Genomic DNA, 23,258 nt, shown 5'->3' with positions numbered 1-23,258 from the left:
CAAAATATATAAGGAAAATCTTAGAGGAATTCAAGAAAGATATAGACAGCAACACAATTATAGTGGGGGATTTTAACACCCCACTATCAAAAATGGACAGATCTTCCAAACAAAATATCAACAAAGACATTGTGGCATTAAACAACACCCTTGATGAAATGGACCTAACTGATATATACAGAGCTCTTCACCCCAAAGAAGCTAAATACACATTCTTTTCAAATGCACATGGGACATTCTCAAAGATAGACCACATGATAGGACACAAAACAAGCCTCAACAAATTCAAGAATATTGAAATCATACCAAGCATTTTCTCTGACCATAAGGGACTGAAACTGGAAACCAACCCCAAAGGAAAAAACCCAAAACACCCAAAATCATGGAGACTGAACGGTATGCTATTAAACAATGAATGGGTCAAGAATGAAATTAGGGAAGAAATCAAAAAGTTTCTGGAAACAAATGAAAATGATCTCACAACAACCCAAAACTTATGGGATACAGCCAAGGCAGTCCTGAGAGGGAAGTTTATAGCAATACAGGCCTACCTAAAGAAAACAGAAACATTTCAAACAAATGACCTTACTCTACGCCTGCAAGAACTCGAGGAACAACAACAAAAACAGCCCAAAGCAAGTAGAAGGAAGGAAATAACTAAGATCAGAGCAGAACTAAATGACATAGAGATTAAAAGTACAATTCTAAAGATCAATGAATCCAGGAGTTGGTTCTTTGAAAAAATAAACAAAATAGACAAGCCTTAAAGTCCTAGAGGGATTCTTAAGATATATTCCCAGCAGTGGAATCACTGGGTCAAAAGGCAGTTCCATTTTTAGTTTTTTAAGGAAATTCCACACTGTTTTCCACAGTGGCTACACCAGTCTGCATTCCCACCAACACTGGGTTTTCCTTTTCTCCACATCCTTGCCAGCACCTGTTGTTTGTTAATTTATAATAATGATGTTAATTTACAGAATGATAGCCATTCTGACAGGTATGGGGTGATATCTCATTGTGGTTTTAATTTGTATCCCTCTGATGGCTAGTGATGTTGAGCATTCTTTCATATGTTTATGGGCAATCTGTATGTCCTCCTTGGAGAAGTGTCTATTCAGGTCCTTTGCCCATTTTTTAACTGGAATGTTTGACTTCCTGGTGTTGAGTCCTATGAGTTCTTTATATATTTTAGAGATCAAAGCCTTGTACAATGTATAATTGGCAAATATGTTACCCATACGGTTGGTTTCCTTCAAAAACTTATTCTTAATAAAGCATATGACAGGAATTCAGTCCCAAGGCTAGTTGATTATGCAGCTCTCAATAGGGTAAAACTTGAAGAAATATAAGAAGATATAAATCAAGAACCTTACTGATGAAACTTTAATAGTAAAGTATACTTGATTTATAAACTACCACTTCCTCTATTGAATCCAAGCAAAAAACTCCTTTTAATTCATCTTTAGTTACCTGATAGAGTTGGAAGGGAAAACAAGTTCTGGGCAGCTGGGCTTTTATCTCTCTATTGTTGGTACTTCAGAGCAAAACTGACATTTTGAACTTTTAATTACTGCTTCAAATATCTCAAAACTGAGGCATCAATATACCCTCTAAGGACTTCCTACTTGCTTCTAACTCTCCCTTTTCATTCTGTCTTTCTTTGCATTTAATTGTGAACAGAAAAAACTAAGTTATGCATGATTCTTTCTTTATTCCACAGCTGTCTGTTTTAATTAGAAAAATCTATGGGCCATGCAGAATTTCTCCACTATAGTCTTTGTGTGATAAAAATTCTATTTTTATTTTATGTTTTTCCTATTAATTCACCAGTATTTAAAACCTAGATTTACACAAAAGTTATGATCTATGAAAACGGAGATATTTTAAAAGTCATCAAACAGAAGCAGCAGAGATCTTCCAAAGTACTTTTTTCTTTCTGTACAGATTCATTAAGGAAGACATATTTTTGATATTTAAATAAACTTAATCTATACAAATTTATAATTTATGGTTAAACTCTCAGATGTTTTTATCCAACTATATTTAGTCATAGTTATTCTGTCTTTCTTTTGTTGTTGTCAGTTATGAAGGGAAGTAATACTTTAGGCTCCTTTCTCGTACAACATCCTTGCAAAAAGGCACTTGAAGCTTCAGAAAAAAGTTGTAATGCTGTTACCAGTTTTAGTGCAGCATTAATAAAAAGTTATTACCTCTCCTAGTGTAGACTAGCTTTTTTAGCCTAGATCTTTAATATTCTAAGGGATAATGCATTTATTCAATTCTCTTATCTTTAGGGAGACAACATAATGAGTTAAGAATGCTTTGAAGACATAAAGTCTACATCCAAATCCTTACTTGATGTTTTAGTTTCTTTGGTCTGTTATAACAAAAGATCACAACTGGGTGCCTTAGAATAACAGATATTTATTACCTCATAGTTCTAAGGGCTGGAAGTCTGAGAGATAGATGTCAGCAGGGATGATTCCTTCTGTAAGGGAAAATCTGCTTCACACCTGTTTCCTAGCATCTGGTGGTTTGTTGAAAATCTATGGCGTTCCTTGTATTGTGAATGCATAACTCTAATATCTGCCTCATTTTCACATAGCATTGTCCCGGGGACACAATTGAACCCATAAGACTCTGTAACTAATAATATCTTTTAACACTGTACCAGAATATTAGTGTTGTTAAATTACTTAACCAATTTCATGTTCCAATGCCGTTCACTTATAAAATAAAGATGATAATGGTAATATTTACTTTAGAAGTTGTGAGGATTACATAATTGAACACAATGCTGAAGTACCTAGGATGGTGCCTGGAAAGCACTAAAAAACTGAAGATTTTTTGCCATTGCATTTGGGCAGCTATTCTGGAAAATGGAACCTAAAAAAGTAATTGTTTTAAGATGCAACATTGGTAATCTTAAAATCCAAGTCCTTAAAATGTTAGTTACTGGACATTTTAATTGTATAAGGCTTTGAAGCACATCAATTTTCTTCCTTAGCTTAGAAATCACTTCACTTTTAAAAGCATAATAATTGTATATGGAAGTTGGATCAATATTGAACACAATATTTTGGGTTACAAATTTTCTCATGTTAACCAGGCAAATGGGACTAACCAGAATATTGTACAATGTATTGAATGCACTGAAATTTTGGACACAGAATAAGCCACTTGCTAGAAGTCAAATTTCTTGTAAAGAGATTAGAAGTTTGGGGCACTTATATCTTTCCTTGTCTTCTGTCCTGGAAGATAAGAGTTTTATTGTAACAAGAAATGTTTCAAATTATGTTTGACTAAAAAAAATACATGCTATCATTTTGGGGATGTTGGCTTCATGACATTATTATAATATGCCTACTAAATTAGGCATATTATATGTGCAGTGCCTGCACACTGATGATTAATTCCTGGTGCCTACATCCCAAGTGTTGCCCAGATTCCCATCTCTTAGAAATCTTTCTGCTTATTTTAGCTAGTTTTAATTCCCATTGCTTATAAAGAAAGAAATAGAATGGCTGCAGATGGGGAATCTCTTAAGTTAAGGCTTCTCAAACTATCTTCATCTAAATTATGCAGAGTGCTTCTTTAAAATGAACAGTTCTAAGGAAGATATCTGAAGAAACATGAAACACTTATTTGAAAGACTATATGCACTGCTACATTCACTGCAGTGTTATTTACAATAGCCAAGATTTGGAAGCAGCCCAAGTGTCCATCAGTGTGTAAAACCTATGATACATTTACACAATGGAATACTACTTGGCTGTAAAAAAAAAGAAGGAAATTTTACTTTTTTGCAACAGCATGGGTAGACCTGTATAGTACTGTGATAAGTGAAATAAGCCAGTCAAAGAAAGATAAATACCATATGATTTCACTTAGATGTGGATTCATTGATACAGAAAACAGATTGATGAAGGGAGGGGTATTAGGGGAATAGGTGAAAAAGGTGAAGGCATTAAGGAAAAAAAAACCCTCATAGATACACATACACAAAATAAAGTGAAGAGTTCCAAACACTATCTTAAACACACTATCTGACTCATTGGTAGTGGGATTAGCAAATTGTTAATCTAAACAAAATCTGCAGAAATTCTTATAGACACCAAGACTTGATAATTGCTATGCTAGATGGAAATTGAGGAAACATAAAAAGTAGCCCACATAAAGAAGGGTCAGGGGCTGATGACTCAAACTGTATAACTTCTCATTAAATACTTAAATTGTCATTATTGCTTATTAATCCAGACTGCTTATAAAGTACCTAGTACAGTTTAAACATATCAGGAAAAAAAGTCAACAAACATTATAAACAGAGTAGCAAAAGCAGAAAATAAAGACATTTATAGCCTCAAAAATTATATATAAAAAGAATATGAGAATAAAAATATTAGTATTACTTGAAGTCATGAGTATTGACTTGTAATAAAGTAGTTGTACAGTCCAGAAAACAAATTCTTCTTTACAAATCTTTTTTCCAAATGATTCTTCTACTCTTTTAAAACAGATTATCATTATTTATAGGAAAATGGATTGTATTTTTAAATTTTCAAGATATTAAATATCTTTGCATGTTTAGTAATCTAGGAGGTATATAAATTTATCTTTCCCTTTTAAAAAATACAACCATCCAACAAGGTTAAGACCTGCCTTATTTTTCCATTGTGGTTGTAATTTGTCTATCAGCTTTGCCAAGTAACTTAATGTTCCTATAAATTCTATTAGTAAAATAAAGGCAGTAATTTATGCTTCTTACTTGCTTTAGAGAGATGACATAAAAAAGATAAAACAATAGAATCCATATATAAAGTTGAAAAGCATTTGTTTTTTTCCTAGTATGTCAAATCCTCCATTAACTGGAGATACATGTTTACATGTACATTAATGGGAGAGACTGCTGAGTGTAAAACATGTTCAAGTTTTTCCTTTTTAAGCACAAAGATGCTATCTACTTATTTTGAATTTAAATTAGAACTTATTTTCCTAGTAACTACACGTTCAAAGTTGACCAGATATATAGTAGAAAAATAAAAATGTATACATGTCTGAAATTTATAGTTCTTTTAATTATAGCACTGAAGTGAGATACGTGGAATTATGTGAACCGCTGTACACTAGCACAAAAAACAACTTGTGAGTTTATAGGGCAAACAGCATAGTGATTCAGATTCCGTGTTTGTCTCTCTGTGCGTATATACATATAGTAGTGGGTATAAAGTCAGAGGGGAAATACTGTTAGAAGGTATTAAGAGTTACAATAATAGGTAAGTGAGCTATTTTTTTAAATTTTTGAGCAAAATTCAATAATGCAAGCTTTACAAAATTTCAAATATATTCTATTTCCAATGCATTACAGTTGTAAGTATTTAATAAAAAACTTTAATCACTAAATTGGAATGTTGAAAAGAGGAACAAGAATCAAATGTTACCTCTTTCCTCATGAGATTGGAAGATAGCTCCTGTACTACTACATAGTGCCATACACTCAGTTTTAAGAAATACACATTAGTTGTTAAATACCAGAATGATTAAAAATTATCAGTAGTTTCCAAAACAGGAGAGGAAGCAAATGAATGACAACACCTCTTTTCCTCTGAGTACTTCTAAAGAACACAAACTCCTGATTCAGCTATTTCTAGTACAATTTCGTTGGGAAGAAAGCATCATACAGTGCTTGGGAGCAAATTACTGACAGAAAATAAACTGTCTGGACTAAAATAAAATGATTGTGTTCGATTGTATTCCTTTCTATATCATGTGGGCTTAATTTCTCCTTTCTAAGTTTGCCAAAAGTGAAAAGCAAGGGTCCCATTCCTCCCTCCAGTATAATCTAAAGAGAGGAACTTGTAAAACTTTTAAGCAAAAGTATTCTTGATAAACAGATTACACACATTAACCTAAAATAAAGTGGCCTGCACGCCCCAGTGTGCTTTCCTTTACAATCATTACAGAGTTGGGCTGGAATAGCTCCCAACCTCCAGAATTCAGCCAATAAATAAAATCTGAGTCTGAAGCTTTGTTTATGACATGACACAGGGTCTATTTCTGGACCCCTGCAACTCCAACCTCTTTGTAGAGTCATTATTTTTAAAAATTTCTCCAAATCTTAAAATGTGATTCAAATATATATTACACCTTGTTCCTGTGCTAGTAATAGCATATGATCAAAACCCTCTGATGGCTGAAAATCTGGGCGAAGGTGAAGTCAGCTTTTGGATGGATATCAGGCACAAAGAGAGTCAAGGACTGGGGGATGTCACCGCAAAATATTCTGGAAAGTTCAGTTTGACAGAGCTATAAATGTACTGGGGTATGAGATAGTGTTTATCATCTACGACAAAGTAGACAAAGGTAGACAGAGCCCTATTCCTTCACTTTGCTAAGATGCTCCCCACCCCCCATTTTCACTTTGGATAGAAACTATGGCCAAACTTCTTATTTTCTGAGCTCATTTTAGGAAGAAACACTGGCCAAGCTATTCTATGCATTCATATAAGTGAAGGTGAAGCAAGTGTGTTTAAAGCATATGTAACAGGATTCCACAGTGTTAAAATGATCTCTTCCCCTTCTGCACCTCTAAAATCCACTTGTACATTTGACAGGTGTTTCCTGATAAGAGAAAGACCATACACATGTAGGTGACTATGTTTCTTTTTCTCTTTAATTCTTTACTCTCTGGAAATTCCGTGGGATAGTATTAATATATTAGGTAGATCCACATTACCTGCTCTGAAGATTAGGAACTCATCTTAAGAATTCCTGACTCAGCTGCTGTTTAAACGCTTTATAACACAGAGCGAAGTCTATGAAGAACTTCACTTACTTAAGAGCTATACTTACATCTTTGGGAATTTTTTTTTGTTAGAGGAGTGGGTAATCTAACTGGTTTTCCTTCCTCAGGGAATTTTTACTACTGTTTTCTATGTTCTTATTCTCCTGGAGTATAACAGACCTTGATAAGTTTTAGAGGTTATGATTGTGAGTGGGGCAGAGGTTAGCATCTCAGTTATATAAGCTACTCAAAATAGAACAATTATCACCATCATTTCCAAACTGTTCTCTTGGATCCCAAAAATCTCCATCAGACTTTTTCTCTTGCAAGCCTCTTTTCCTTGTTCTTCTATCATCTCTCTCAAGTTCTTTCTCAGTAGCAAAACAAGTTTTTCTTCTCTCTGGTAACAGGAACTTGGGACTCTTGTTAATGCCATATGCATGCCCTCATTCAAGAAACTTTTTCAAATATAGGAAGTTATTTTTCTAAGATTTTCTATTTGGGGCATTTGCTTTGATTTCAATTCTTCAGTTTTAAAAAGAAAACTGAGATGAAAATCTCTGTATATAAATCTTGGCCTGTCTTTATCCATTTCCCTAGAATTTAAATTTATGAAAGCAGAATTAATGGGTTCAAGTGTATGAGTATTTTTCAACATTCTGCTTAATTGCTTTCTAGAATATTTTACATCTTTGAAAGAAATATTTGTTGTCATAGCATCCTCTGAGGCATGATATATTAATCTGAAGCCTAGCATTTCTAGAAAATACAGTTAAATTGGATGTGCAAAGATTCTAACACATAAAAAAATAAAACAACCCAAGGAAAAGATCAATAGACATTATTCCATAAAATTGTAAACTCCTTCAAAAATATTAAGTGTTGAGAAATGAAAGCTGGGGAAGTAATCTTTCTTGCTCTCAGCTAGAGATTCAGCCTACTTCTTAATCAAGTTCTTAACCCCTTTCAACTACTTTCTAGCTTTGCCACCTGAGAAGCTGTGTAGAGTTAGACAATATTATAAGACTATATATGTGTGTGAGGATTCAAGATAAAGTCATACCTGCAGTAAAGCTACAAGCGCCTGCTTTTTTGTGAGTTCCTTTCCAAATAGTAAACATTCTCCTCTTTTCCACCTATAACTAGGTATGTATCAGCCATCCTTGTTCACATAAACATTAAATAAGTAATTGGGATGATAGAAATTTTAATTTGAAGGTAAGAAACACCACTTCAAAAGGTGTTCTATAATTCTATTTATTGTAATTCCACAACTGACCTTACAGCAGGGTGTTTATCATCAGTAGAGGAGTGTTAGAGTGACTAGGGAAATTTTATTTTCCAACAGTTTATTGGTGGATGTGTGCATGAGCATGAGACTCCAGAAGTAAATCTCAAGAGGGGGGAAAACAGTGAGTGGGAAAATTTGGAGGGTTAAGTCAATATGATATCCAAACAGTAATAAACATGTAAAAGACAACTTGGGGAAAATACTTGGGATTAACATAACATGTGTATATAAAGGAATATATAAATAGTTATAAGAAAAGCGAAAAGTCATAATTATTCCAATTTAAGACTAAAGGATATAAGTTAAAAATATCCAATTCTTATAAAATATGCCCTTCTTTTGTACTGTAATGAATTAAAGGCAAACTTTAAAATCAGAAGCTGAAAGAAACTGCACTAAATTAGATAATCCTGGACTTGAACAGTAAATATATGGCAAATATGTTAGAGAGAAAGTTAGTGGTTTTATCCCTCAGTGTTATAGGTACCATATAAGCTTCCTAAATCTGGTGTCACATCAGAATAAGAACTTCCAACCAAGCTAGTGGTGCATTTGGAGAATAGGACCCACATCATAATAAGTACTGTGTGTCAATGAAGGGGTGAATAGAAAATCAACCTAGTGATGTGTGGCAACAAGTCACTTTCTGAGAGCCTTGGCAATCAACTGTTGTGGAAGAAAATACTTGAAAGACTTATGATATACAGTCTGGCATAGGATTAAAATAACTTTAATGACATCGCAATAAACAACCATATTCTAGATATTATATAATGATTGAAGGACAACTATATTAATACATTCATAATATATTTTATTAAGATATTTATTTTTATAAGTTAGAAATATGGCCTACATTAGGGTATTATAATAATGATAACAATAACAACAACAAACCTAGGTGCAGGCAAAGAGATGAGCAATCTATTAGTTTACTGGCAGATCTATAATTTTTTCATGTAATAAACAATTAAAGTCTAATTTATCAAAATATCTGTAATTATTTCAATTAATTTTTAAAATACATATATTAGAGGAAGGATGAGAGCTATAAAATGATGATTTGAAAATAAGAATATTATTGTAATTTAGAAACTAAATTGATAGTGTTCAGTGTTTTTTGACATTCTTAATTCACAAATTTAAATGTCAACCGCTAATCACAGGTAATCTGCTACTGATTTTTTTTCTGTTTAAAAATACAATTTCTGGAAGTAATTTCTATCTCTATGCACTTCTACAAGCTTATTTGTTAAACATATAATACAGGACCTATCAAATAGTATTGTACCTAATTTTCCCAGGTAAATATTAGAGAATATCAGCAATTTCTTCTTATGAAACACTGCTAAAACAAGCATTTAATAGATTTAGAAAAGAGAGAATAAAAATGAACCAGAACTAACATGCTAGAAGATGATGAGACCTATGGAAATATTTTTAAACTCTAACGTATAATGTAAACCATATAGGTATTGCCAATTTTACCTTCATCTAAAAGGAAAAATCAGCAGACAAAACATATCAACCATTAAAATTTAGATTTTGAGTTATCATAGTTTTAAAAGAAGCCACCATCATTAAACGTAATATTTCTTGAACAATATGATAAAAGTGAGGGTGAAGGAGGGGAACAAATGGTGATGGAAAGACACATGAGTTTGGGTGGGGAACACACAATACGATATACAGATATTGTGTTAAAGAATCACATATCTTAAAACTATGTAATTTTACTTACCAATGTCACTCCAATAAATTCAACAAAAAATAAGATTTTTAAAAAGGACATGAAAAAAGTTTTAATGAAAAAGCCAAGTATACCCCTTCCTCAAGTTTTATGTTTACTTTTAATTTTTTTATTTTTTAAAAGATTTTATTTATTTATCTTTAGAGGGCAAGGGAAGGAGAAAGGGAGAGAAATATCAATGTATGGTTGCCTCTAGTGCATCCCCAACCTAGGACCTGGCCTGCAACCCAGGCATGTGCCCTGACTGGGAATCAAACCACAATCCTTTAGTTTGCAGACCTGCACTCAATCCACTGAGCTACACCAGCCAGGGCAAAAGTTTTATGTTTAATCTAAGACATTATTCACTTGGATAGTTATTTTTTTATTTATATGCAGAATAGGTTTCAATCTTTAGATGCAGAATAACTAATTTAAAGTAATTTTAAAATTGAGGTTTCTGCAGGTGTCATTAAGTTTAATTATCTTATTACTTTTATATATTAATGATGATATATCCTAACAAATGTGAGATTAATTTTGATTTCCCATGAGTAACTCATGCTTTTTAGTTGTTTGTAAAATTGTATATTATTTCCCATAATTTTACCTTTGCTATAGCAGTAGTGTTTAACTGTTCTGCATATCCCTTCTATATTTCATAACATTGTCCTAAGGTTGGGAATGGGGTGGATGAGCAGATCTTATTTCATTTCTGGAAGTCACATAAAGTCATAGCCAATACATAGAATGAACATTTATTCTTAGTGTCTCCATATATTAATTCATAGATCCTTGAGAATAGTACTTTTATCTTTTCATCTCTATAAGCGATAGTTCATAAATGTGAACTTATTTATGAAATAGCTAAATCTATATTGCTTTGATATATAAATTAACATTTAATTATTCATTAACATATAAATAGTCTCATTAGTTGAAAATAAGGTTCTCAGAAATTCCAGAGAGTGGTCTGTGTTTTTATTTCCTGTGCCAAGCATAGTGAAAAAACAAAGCAGATATAAATAGATTTCATTTAAAAATTGGATAAGTATACATTTACTATTTATGTAGCTTGAGAATGCTAGGAAATTGTATATGAATAAACCAAACAAATTAAAAACCAAAGTGTTTATATATAGATGATAAACATGAAAATGAAAAACAAAAAACCAAAGGTCACTATAGCTACATTGAAATTTTAAAAAGTATGAGAACTTTATAACAGAAAGAGGCTAACAAATTTAATTAGATTTAAACATTCAGTAACATTTTTAGTTAAAAAATGTCACTTAGCTTTAAAAAGCATATTAAACCTTAAAATACTAACCTTTAAAATTAATTCTTAAATTTAATTCTGCTTTACTGGGTAAAAGGGGCTCTTGAATAATCTAAAACACAATTCATACATTCATAGATATATAGATTTCTGGCCATAAAATAGTGAATATTATAAAGGCATTTATACATGTATTTTTATTAAGCAACTACCAAATTGTTATTTTAATAACCTAGGTGATCTATAGTTTTTCTCCTCTACAAATGAAGTCATTATACTATAACACTTTAAGATATTAAGTTATTATACTACAGGTATGTTTTTATCCTAACACAGCATCATGAATGTAACAATAAAATTAAAGCATCTTAATGTTTTACTTTAGACCATGCTAAGCAATATGCTAAAGCAATAATATACACTACTGAAATTTTTTGTTTCCTTTTGTGATTAAATTTGAGATCTCTTTCTGATTGCTCCCTGATTAAATTGAGCATATAAAATAGCCAAGGTAACAGTGACCTTTCCTCATTAAATATTCTAGTATTCAAAAATTCTCCTGACTATTACACTCTGTTTTTTTGTTTGTTTTGTTCAGGTATTATACTAACTGTTAACAACTGGATTAAATTACAGATTTTAATTTTAGAAATTAACAGAACTCTTATGATTTTGTTCGATGCTCTCTACTAGTTTGATCAGCTATTTCCCATCGCACTTAATGGCAACTACTAATCATGTTCAGTTGCATTCACGAGATAAATATTACCTGAGTATACTCTAAATTCAGAGGTGGAGAAAGAGTGGGAGGAAATTTCAGATTTTTTTTTTTTTTTTAAGTTTGAGCTAAGATTTGTTGTCAGTGGACATTTCTGTACCTGCAGAGATTAAGGGATCTGACCGATAGTACTGTTCGATATATAGAACAAGACTCATGAACCAAATAGATTCACTTTTACAATAGTACCACAATTCAGCTTTCTACCTATCCTTATTTTTCTTTCATTTTGATAGCTTTATAGATATTTCTTTATACTTAAAATAAATTCAGAGTTCTGATACTACGAATAACTTATTTATTGGCCTTTACATAGTTTAATTCACTAATTAAATACTTTATTTTATTATCTTTAGCATTATTAAAATATTATAGCAGCACAAGAAAAAATTTTCTGTCTTTAAAAGTAAAAATAAAAGTGATTTTGCTCTGGCTGGTATAGCTCAGTGGATTGAGCACGGGCCTGTGAACCAGACAATCGCGGTTCGATTCCCAGTCAGGGCACATGCCAGGGTGCAGGCAGGTTCCCTGCAGGCCAGTTCCCAGCAGGGGACGCACGAAAGGCAACCATACATTGATGTTTCTCTCCCTCTCTCCTTCCCTTCTCCTCTAAAGATAAATAAATAAAATATTTTTAAATGATTTTAAGCTATAATTCAACTCAAATTTGGAGACAATCATTTCAATTAATTTTAGATAATTCTTAATTAGAATACATACTAATATAGTGCCTTTTTATGTCCTAGTATACAAAATATTACTCTTTATTAATTTGCTTTAAATATGCCTGTTATAACCACCACAGGTAGAAAAATTTCCATACATTGACTTTTTAGGATGGTAAGTGCTTTACTTTATTTTAGATATTGTACTACAAATATCACCATGTTTTTCTCTGCAATGCTCATGTATCACAAAATGTAAGTATCATAATATACTATAGTCAACCTGAAAGAATCATTCTCTACTGTTATTAGTAAATTAAATAAATTAAATGTAAATATTTATACATTTTTATTAGTTCTAGATATGTACAAAGATACTTTACAAGAGCAAAATAATTAGCTATTTCTACCTACTAAATATTAAGTTTCCAAGGAGATGTTATTTTGAATCTCCTATGATAAAAAATAAGCATGGAAACAGACACACAGACCAAGGAACGGAACTGAGAGCCCAGAAATAAAATTACACGTACATACATTTTTTTCTCCAATAATTTTTGACAAAGGAGCCAAGAACATACCATGGAGGAAAAAAGTTTCTTCAATAAATGGTGCTGGGAAAATTGGAAAGCCACATGCAAAAGCATGAAACTAGACTGCTATTTGCCCTCATATAAAAAATTAATTCAAAATGGATCAAGACTTATATATAACACTTGAAACAATAAAGTACATAGAAAAAAACATAGGTACTAAACTTATAGAACACAGTCTTAGAGAAGATTTTACAAATTTGACCACAAAGCAAGGGAGGTAAAGGCAAAAATAAATGAATGGGACTATATCAGACTAAAAAGTTTCTGCAAAGCAAAAGAAACTGCCAACAAAACAAAAAGGAAACCAACCGAATGGGAGAAGATATTTGCAAACAAGAGCTCCGACAAGGGGTTAACATCCAAAATATATAAAGAACTCATACAAGTCAACATCAAACAAACTCCAATTAAAAAATTGGTCAAGGACCTAACAGACACATCTCCCAAGAAGACATACAAATGGCCCACAGATATATGAAAAGATGTTCAACTTCACTAGCTATTAGGGAAATGCAAATCAAATCTACCGTCTCCACCAAATGAGATATCATCTCCACCAATTAGAATGTATATTAACAAGACAAGTAATAACAAGTGTTGGAGAGGTGGTGGAAAAAAAAGGAACCCTCCTTCATTGCACTTGGGAATGTAAACTGGTACAGCCACTATGGAAAACATAGTATAAAGGTTCCTCAAAGAATTAATAGAGTTACCATAGGACATAGCACCCCTCTTCTGGTTGCCTACCCGAAAAAAAACTGAAACAATTTATTTGCAAGAACATATACATCCCTATGTTCAATGAAGCATTATTCATGGTGGCCAAGCCATGGAAACAACAAGTTCCCTTTGGTAGATGACTGGATGAAGATGTAATACATATATACAATGGAATATTACTCAACCACAAGAAACTATGAAATACTGCCATTTGCAAACATATGGATAGACCTTAATATCATGCTAAGCAAAATAAGCCAGGCAAAAAAGTTAACAAGCATGATTTCACTATGTGGGATACAAAACTGAAAGCAAATGAACAAAGAAGAAAAACAAATAAAAACTCATGGACGGATAGCAATATGTCAGTTACCAGTGGGAAGGGGGCTGAAGGAATAGTAAAGGATAAAGGGGGTCAAATATATAGTGATGGAAAGTGATTTGACTTTGCATGGTGGACACACAACACAATATACAGATCATGTATCATGGAAATACACAGTTGAAACCTATATAATCTTATTAACCAATGTCAGCCCAGTAAATTTAATAAAGACAGAAAAAATAACCCTAAAAAAGTTAAGCATGACTTTTACTCCTAAAACTATGAAATAAAATAGGAGGGAAAGCAACCTGTTTTCAGTCATATCCACTAAGTATAGGTCATCAGACAGGCCAATGGCCAGAGAACTCAACAGTATCCTAGGAAAGTAGCTGAATGTGTTTTTCTGGAAATGTACTAAAAATACACACTTTCACCACAATTCTCACTTTGAAGCTCAGTCAAGAGCTTCAAAGGTATGTTTAGTAGTATTTGATACTGGAAACTTATACCTTTAATATGAATTACTGTTTTTAATAATTAACATACCTTAAATAAATAAATCAGAATAAGCCAGTCTAATATTCTTTAAACAAAAACTCCACATATCAGTCCATGGAATGCCACTCATATGTGAAATTTTTGTCTGCTATACATGAATGTTTTTAAAATACGTATTTATGTTTTCTGTTCATGTAATTAAATAGAATGTATACCCACATATGTAGAAAACTAATATGAGAAAACTCAGTTTTACAAATAAAACACATATAATGGTTGACAGTGTTTATTTACTTCTCTTCCACATAATCTAATTTACTATAAAAGTGTTCATCTTACAAAAATCAAGTAATTAGAGAGTTAAGGTCAGTCACTCAAAGGCATATAACATCAACAGAGCAGGCTGAGTTTCTAAAGAACAGAGACTGTTCTTTAGATGATGATAATCATCTACAATGATGATAATCATCACTGTAGCCTAAGAACACAAGGAAGATGCTTAACATGTGATTTTTGAGGGACTTATTTTACTCTGAGATAAAATATAGTGAAATAGTAGATATTACTTTCTAATACATGTCACATGCTTTATATTATGAGGGTTGATCACCAGTTCTGTTATATATTATAATGTTTAACAAATGTGCTTTTAAAGTTTTCTCATTGATTTTAGAACTAATTTTTTAAAAAACAAAGTTCTCTTGTCAGATCTGGAAGGAGACTGGAAACTCTTCACTGTATCTTATATTCTGGGAGGGAAAGTTCTTTTAATATATAGCTGGGACACTTCCTATTAAATAGGCCTTCAATAAATACCTGTTAAAAGAATGGTTTCATTAGTTTTAGAATATTATTGAAAACTAAAATTGTATATCCCATAAGATATAATATTTATCAAAGAGAATAACTATAAAATATTTTCCAGAACATTCTAAGTACTAAACCGTAAGATTTACTGTTTAAATACATATTTAAAAATATTTGGAAATGTTTAAATAAAGCATCTCCAAAGTGTGAAATTTCTAAATATACACCAAGTATATATGACTGTTGTTTAAGTTAGGACTATACTCTTCTATATATTCATTCCTATAGTACTATTAAAGAAAACTCTAAGTAATGAATAATTTAACTGATTGGGAAAATTTTTTAAATTACATGCAATTTACAATTATTTCATGAAAAACCAAATGGTTTCTTCCCTTGTTCTTGTTATCAAAAGTATCATCTATTCCAAAATCTCATTTTCTGGGTCTCTTAGATGTTTCTTTTCATTTAAACAAATGCTGAAGGAAAAAAAAGGAGACTAATAGAAAATGTCTGAAAAATATACCTATTTTATATCTAGTATAATCTAGATTTCATTTGCTTTCAGTAACAGTAATATGACCATAACAGAAATGAATGAAACTGGCACATGAGCCAAACTTCCAAATACTGCTCTTTTTGGCTAAAAACTAGAAGAATCCTGCTGGATTACTACATTGCTTTGTGAAGTTGTCCCCACCTGTTTGTGCCATTACTGACTCTGAAAGAAATCTAACTATACATAAAAAGTTATCAAGTGAGAAATGCATTAAAAATTACATTTTTTCATCTAATAAATATATATTATGTACAAGAGTTTGAAATAGCAAAACTATACTATGAAGATTCTATTGTATTTCAAACCATAGTCTCAGCCAAATAAAGTGGAAAATGGGTAACTCATGCCATACCTCCTATGCCCTATCTATTACCAATAATTATATAATAAAGTCATTTTTATAGGGAGTAATGGAAATTTTATTAGGGCCCCATTAAATAAGTTAAATGTTGAATATCTACATTTATTTTTCTGTAAAGATAAGATGGTTCCATAAATTATACCTCCAAAATATATCTTGAGTCCATCTTCTCTTTATCTCTACTACTCTAGGCCAACTCACCATAACCTCTCTCCTGGGCAACCTCAACAGACTCCTAATTCTACCCTTTACCATCTTCTAATTTCTTTGCTCACCAGCCATAAAGCTCTTAAAATAAAAATTGGTTAAAATCTCTCAGAAGCTTCACATTTTACTTAAATATTAAAATACAACTCCATACTACGGCTTATTTTCTTCTCTGTGGGACATGATTCCTGACTATCTTGCATAACTGACATACTACTCTCCCTTGTTCAATAAGCTCCAGTCTCACTGAACTCAGTCCTTCAAATGTATCAAGCTCACTTCCCTTCAAGATCACTGCCCAGGCAGTTCCCTCTACCTGCAATGCACTTCTGCCCATTCTGTACAATTAGCTCTTTTTGTTCCCTGAGAATGTAACTTAAATGTCGCCACCCCAGATAGGTCTTTCCAGCCATCACACTTAAAATAGCAGGTCTCTCCTGTTATTCTCCATCTCAATGCCTTTATTGTTTCCTCCATAAAATATCTAAGAGCTTTTATCATTTTATTTTACCTAATGTTTTTTGGTCAGGCCCCCTTGCTAGAAATAGATACCATGTGGGCATGGACAATGTTTGCCTTGCTTATCTCTTTTTCCCCATCATTCAAATATTGAATTCCAGAAAACAATACTTAATAAAATTAGGCAAAAGAAGAACTAATATAATTCCCATCTTTAAAGAAATAATGTCAGTTTAGTGAAATTGCAAGTTGATCGGAATGCTGATGTAGTACATATACTGCACACCTTAAATAATACAATCGTTATTAAAAATACTGTAGATGTATAAATTTAGTTTGATTATATGATTGACAATGTACACTGGATAAAGTAAACCCATTTTGATTACTTAACTATATGTATCGATTTCCACCATATTTATACTCTCAAGAAATGCTGAATCAAGAACATAGTGAAAAAACTTCTATTACTCTAGAGGTTTGTTGATGTAGAAGTGTAAGACAGGATCTATTCTTTCACCATTTGGGACAGATGGACCATCTAGTTACAAGTACTCGTATATGTGAAGTGAGAAAGGGTATGATTGAGATATGATGCCCATGACAGGGAAAGAGGATTGGTAGAAGGAAATAGAAGAAATCTATGATGCCTTTGGTAGTTAAGTAGTTTACACTTGTAATGATGAAGAAACAAAGAATTCTACTCTAATATTTTCTTAATATTTAACTTTTTAACATAAACTAACACAAATTATTTATTTAAAAGTTTAAAACCTAAAAACAGTAGAAAGGTGTTATTTAACCATTCATTTTGTCTTATACCATTAAATATATATATTTTTCCCTCTTAGGAAAATCCAAATGTTTTATTCATGTTCCTTTCAGTGTGAAGAAGGGATCTTTAAATAACACTGCATAATTATTTTGCAAGAAAATGTCTTCAGATACAGTCATATCCCAAACCCAGGGCAAACAACACTTAGATGATCAATGCATATTAAAGACATTTTATCTTTCCACTTCAAATACTAATCATAACAACTAATTACACAATGACATTTCAATTTATAAGTGTATGATAAAATTACATCCCAGGTTGCTTTTATATTTATGGTTACAGGAAGGCATATGATTATAATCTCCTGTACCTTTACAACTATGAATAGTTTATCCCCGAGAATGAATTTTATCTAAGTTAAATTCTTTTAGAATTGTTATTTTTAAATCACCCAGTTTTCCTTATTTAACAACATTTTTAATATATTCAGGAGTGGTCAGTTTTGAACTTTCTAAAAAAAATTCAATTCCTTTTGTTCTATTACCATTAGAATATTCAGTTCTATTATTTGTGAACAATACTTACAACAGTTCAACTAATTTTAGGCTACAGATTTTATTAAGCAAGTATATTTCTGCTCAGGTATGTTCACCTATATCTATATACAACCTAATTTACACTCGCTTTGGCCTAAATAATAAATTCAATGAAACTAACAAGTCAGACTACTGTTTTGCTTATTTCACTTGTCACTGAATTCCCTGGGAACAGGGGAGTGGGGGAGATAAATTTACACAATCTTGGTAGTAAACTGAACTCACTAGATTCTTGCATCCAAGCCATATTTTGATTTAATGAATTACTTTAGTACCTGATTGATGATTTTTGGAAAATGAGCCATACCCTGAGATTTGCATCAACTCTTTCAGGCTGTACACTACTATTTGCTAAACTAATCTTTGAATAAATAAACTCCTGGTGGCTACTAACTGCTATAATTAATAAATATGGTTATTTACATATGAAACAAGATTTTGTTTTATAGTCACCTAAGTGTCGGTACATGTATAAATGTTTATAGACATTAAGAAGACAAAATTTGTTATTTTAAAATAAAAATCACCAACACCTACTAAATACTGTTGTCTTAAATACAGGGTAAATTATTAAGAATAAGAGAAATATGAATACAAATCATGTTTTCACTTACTAAACAGATGAATGATCCGGAAAGCAACTCTACCTTCTAATCAATTCAAGGAGGTTGGGTAATAGGAAGAGAGTCAAATTGATTTATTTTCTCTTTATAGTGCAGTTTCACAGCCAGTTAAAAGACAAGAGAAAAGATTGCTTCCTATAGTGAAGTTACTCTTAGCAACATGTTAAGCACCATGTTAAAAATGAGCTAGTTCATTTTTTTGTCATTATCATTATTTTACCCATTCTAAGTCTGAAAAACTAGAAGGCAGGAAGAAGGTGAGTCCATTCATTTTAACCATAAAGAGTTTTATATAATTTGGTCAAAATGGATAAAAAGCACTAAATTTTTTACTTTGTTAATATCTTTAATCAGAAGGCAAGTAATACAAAAATAAAATTTTAGCATTCATAAAATTACAAATTAAAAAAGTAAAGCATGAATTCCATTAGCTCTTAAGATGAAAAGTTACTAAGAAAATGAACATCATTTACTTGACATTAACTGCTAACCATATTACTGATATTCATAATGTATACTAGAAATCTAATTTATACTTCACATTAATCTTTCTATATTATATATATAATATAATTCTGTAATGCCAATGTTTAAAAATTGGTAAGATATATTTTGATTAATGTTATCTATAAAACTACAAATTAATAAAATATGCCCAAAGAACTTATAAGAATAACATTTTTAAGTTTGATATTTTATTAGCTATTAGTGTGATCACTTTAGTATTTGAAAGTTATTCCAGGGTATAATAAGGCATAATTTCTAAACACTGTGACTTAGGTTGTAACAGCACATTATAAGCAACCATTTATGTCTAATGAAACAATCAGGGCAAACTTTCTCTTTAATTCTCTTTTGAAGAACTCTAAATTTTATCCAACTTACACTGTAGGTATTATTTTAGCCAAGTGTAATCTTATGCATAGCCTGTGTTTTTACTGTATTAACAGAAATTCAAATTAAGAGTTTTAGTAGACTATCTTTAATGATGGGTAAACATTACCCAATGATGAGTATCCTACATGACAGATGGGTAAACTGAGTAATGCCCATTCACTAACATTAAGTTAAGCTAATTAATAAAAAATAGCCATGAATTATATACACTTGGTAAACATTTTAGATAAAATGTGTTTAAAATGATGCAAAAGTAATCAAAATAGATAAACAAAAATTACTGGAAGAGGTTAACAAGTAACTCTTCTAGGTCCTTAATTTAACAAGAATTCCTGAAAGGTCATACTTCAACACCTGACAGATTTTGGTAGAATGGCACTTGTGTTATTTGCAGATTCGGATATATATTATATTTATGTTAGTATCCTCAAGGGCCTAAGGTGGTTCCTGGTGTCCTATAGGCGCTTAATGAATAAATAAATGTTGATTGAGGGAAACTACAGCATGGGAAAAACTTTTAGATAATTCTAATGCATTTGACTCCCCAAGTACACATCTCTATTAGTAGCTGTAGTTACTAACATAGAGTACAATATAAACATCTGACTTTCCAATAATTAAAAACAGTTTTCTTAAAATATAAAAAGATAAAATAAATAATTATGTTATTTTTAACAATGTTTTTCACACAAGTAGATTAAGTTACAAGTAGATTAAGTTAACTACCCCTTCAATGTTGAATGTCCATATCTCTTACAAACAAATGAGGGGTGTGTGTGCAGGTATACACTGTCATAGGCCAGAGGAGAGTATGGCATTATAATGGGACACTTATTATTTGACACATCTTCAAAGCCATGATGATCGTGTATGATTCCCAAATTGCATCTGCAATTGCAATCTGGCAGAAATAAAAAAAGAAACATTTAGGAAAACATGCCAAAAATACAAAGTGTATGAAAACAAATGAATGTTGATTCTGAATATTTCTAAATAAAATTAAATGGTCGTAGAGGTTTTATTTGCCTTCTCTCTTAATCTTCTCACCGTCACAAAAAAAGTGCACACTCTTATGTCATCTGGCCTCCATTTTTATATCTGCAAATTATCCTGAGGCCTAATTTGTTAAATAGTGACTGTAACTGAAGTTTTGTAGTTGAAGTCTTTAGAAAAGTGTGACATAACAGGGGACATATTGGTGGTCATCACATTGCCAGTGAGAGCACTCAGCCAAATACATGCTGGAAAACTTTTACGGTTGTTTGCTGCTTATGCTAAGAGGACTTAGATCTCGCAGGTGATATTTGTTATAGATCTTTAAACAATCGTAGCAGAAATCCAATGAGATGTATTTCATAAAAGCTGTTTGAACAGAAGGAAATGTTCAGACATTCTAAGTGCTTTCCATTTGACAAACCTGACTTTCACTTTCCACACACTATTCACCTTCATTTTTAACACTTTACCTACAGAAACAGTCTTCCTCCAAAAATATCTAACAGAGACTGGACTTTAGGAATAGGATATTCACAACTTGGATATTCACACTTAATGCTTATTTCCCTCCACCTGCTCTGCGCACAATGAAGAGAGAAACCACAAGCACAGATATCTAGTCTAGCAAATGATTCAAACATGTCTGGATGGGTCATGGGGACTGGCTGCAGCGAGGCAAGGGCGGCAGAGTTACTGGAGGCAAAGGGTAGCATCTGGTCACAGGATAGAGCGGAAGCGATCTGCTTTCCTGAAGGCGTGTGAGAGACCCTACACGTAACCCAGCCAGGAGAGACTGCCAAGAGCCAAAAGTCTCCATTAAGCATGTGTCAGGAAGACCGGCCTCCTGTAGAGGCAGCGCAGCAAAGAGTGGTCCCGCTGCCGCCAGTGGTGGGACTCAACTATTGCTGAGGCTCACGCATCCCTCTAAAGACATTGCGAAACAGTAGGGACCGCAGCTGGTGGGGTCGCAGGTCCGAGGCAATGTGGACCACCCGCCAGGTGAGGGGGGCATCCTGGACCCCCTCGTGGGGCAAGCCCGGAGAAGACAATCTCCGAAGTTACCTGCAGGAAGCGACCAGTGCACCGGTCCTCTTACCATCCACCTCCTCCCACTCCCTCCTGCTTCTTCCCTCGGTCCCTTACCTTGATTGTTGGAGACGTGACTGCAGTCTCCCTGCCAAACTGTCAGCAGAGGCAAGAAGAAACCTAATTGCAAAAGAAATTCCCGGACTTCGCAGCCCCCCATGGCTCTCCCCGGCTCTCCTCTTCTCCCCCTAAAAGATAAGTAGCAGCAGCGCAGCCAGGTGTTTTGTGTAGGGTAGAGACCCTGGTCCACCTCTTCTTCCTCCTCCTCCTCTTCCTCCTCCACCCGGCCCGCAGGGGGTGTCCCGAGGCGCCCCCCGCGCGAGGCCCCGAGGGCAGGGCAGGAAGGTCCAGGCTGCCCAGGTGCAGGCTCAGCTGCTTCGGAGGAGGACGCTGCCTGCGGCGCCAGGGAACTCCTGGCGGCTGCAGGGGAACGGAATTGCATCCACCACCGTGTCCCGCTCGCGCGAGGACTATTCACTTGGTCCTGGGAGAGCGCGCGCGCAGGAAGGAGCCAGGGCTGTGGTTTGGGGGAGGGGAGCGAGGGGCGGGGGAGGGCGCCACGCGGCGCGGCTGGGGAAGGACGGCCAGGTGCGGCGGCCGGAGCGCCTCTCCAGACCGAAGTGGGCACTTGCTGAGCCAAGAGCTGGGGCGGCGCAGCCGCTGTGAGACTAGGCTGGGGCCGCGGGAACTTTCCTCCGGCCAGTGCGGGGAGAGCCGAGCTAGTGACGCGGGGCGTCGAGTGGTCCGAGCCACCTATCGAACTGCGTCCTCGGCCCCCCGTCGGTGTGGCGACGGCAGTGGCTCGCACCGCTGAGATTTCCAACTCGGCTGCATCTGCGCAGCGCCTTGGCCGCCGCTTTCTGGGCGTTTCTGAGGCCCCTCTCAGTCCCCCAAGCACTTTGCTCCCCGTTTCGCAGCAGCCGCGCCCAGCAATTTGGGCTAGTCAGCCCCTGACACCACCTCCCCCAGATTTCTCCACATCTCCGCCGCTGGAGGGGGTGAGCGCCCCGGCCAAGCTCTCCCAGTCCGGGGCGAGCTGGGTGGCGGCGGACCAGCCGGACGGCTCCTCAGCGTGGGTTGTCCAAACTTGCCCACCGCTGCGAGAGCCTCCGCTTTGTGGCCTCCTTCGCTGCCTCAAGTCCTAGGAAAGCAAAGGCAGTGAGCCAGCAGCGGAGGACGGTCACTTCAGGCTGAATGTGGTCGGGTGCCTGGCACCGGCTTCCCTGA

General features: G+C 34.1%; 1 protein-coding gene across 2 annotated transcripts in view; it reads right to left on the bottom strand.

Moving 5' to 3' along the window:
* EPHA6 (EPH receptor A6) overlaps positions 1-22,555 on the bottom strand; it is a 911,975-nt gene extending 889,420 nt beyond the window's left edge. For both annotated transcript variants that reach the window (XM_037132782.2, XM_037132783.2), the window contains exon 1: positions 22,089-22,555. In XM_037132782.2, the coding sequence (XP_036988677.2) occupies positions 22,089-22,473 (385 nt within the window). In that variant the 5' untranslated portion in view covers positions 22,474-22,555. The remainder of the gene's footprint in view (positions 1-22,088) is intronic.
* Positions 22,556-23,258: the final 703 nt, after the last annotated feature.

The sequence above is a fragment of the Artibeus jamaicensis genome, unplaced genomic scaffold (assembly GCF_021234435.1).
Source record: "Artibeus jamaicensis isolate MK-2021 breed Jamaican fruit bat unplaced genomic scaffold, CSHL_Jam_final contig_3206, whole genome shotgun sequence".
Classification (NCBI taxonomy): Eukaryota; Metazoa; Chordata; class Mammalia; order Chiroptera; family Phyllostomidae; genus Artibeus; species Artibeus jamaicensis.
The sequence above is the reverse complement of the archived record's forward strand: the minus strand, read 5'-3'. Positions and strand labels throughout refer to the sequence as shown.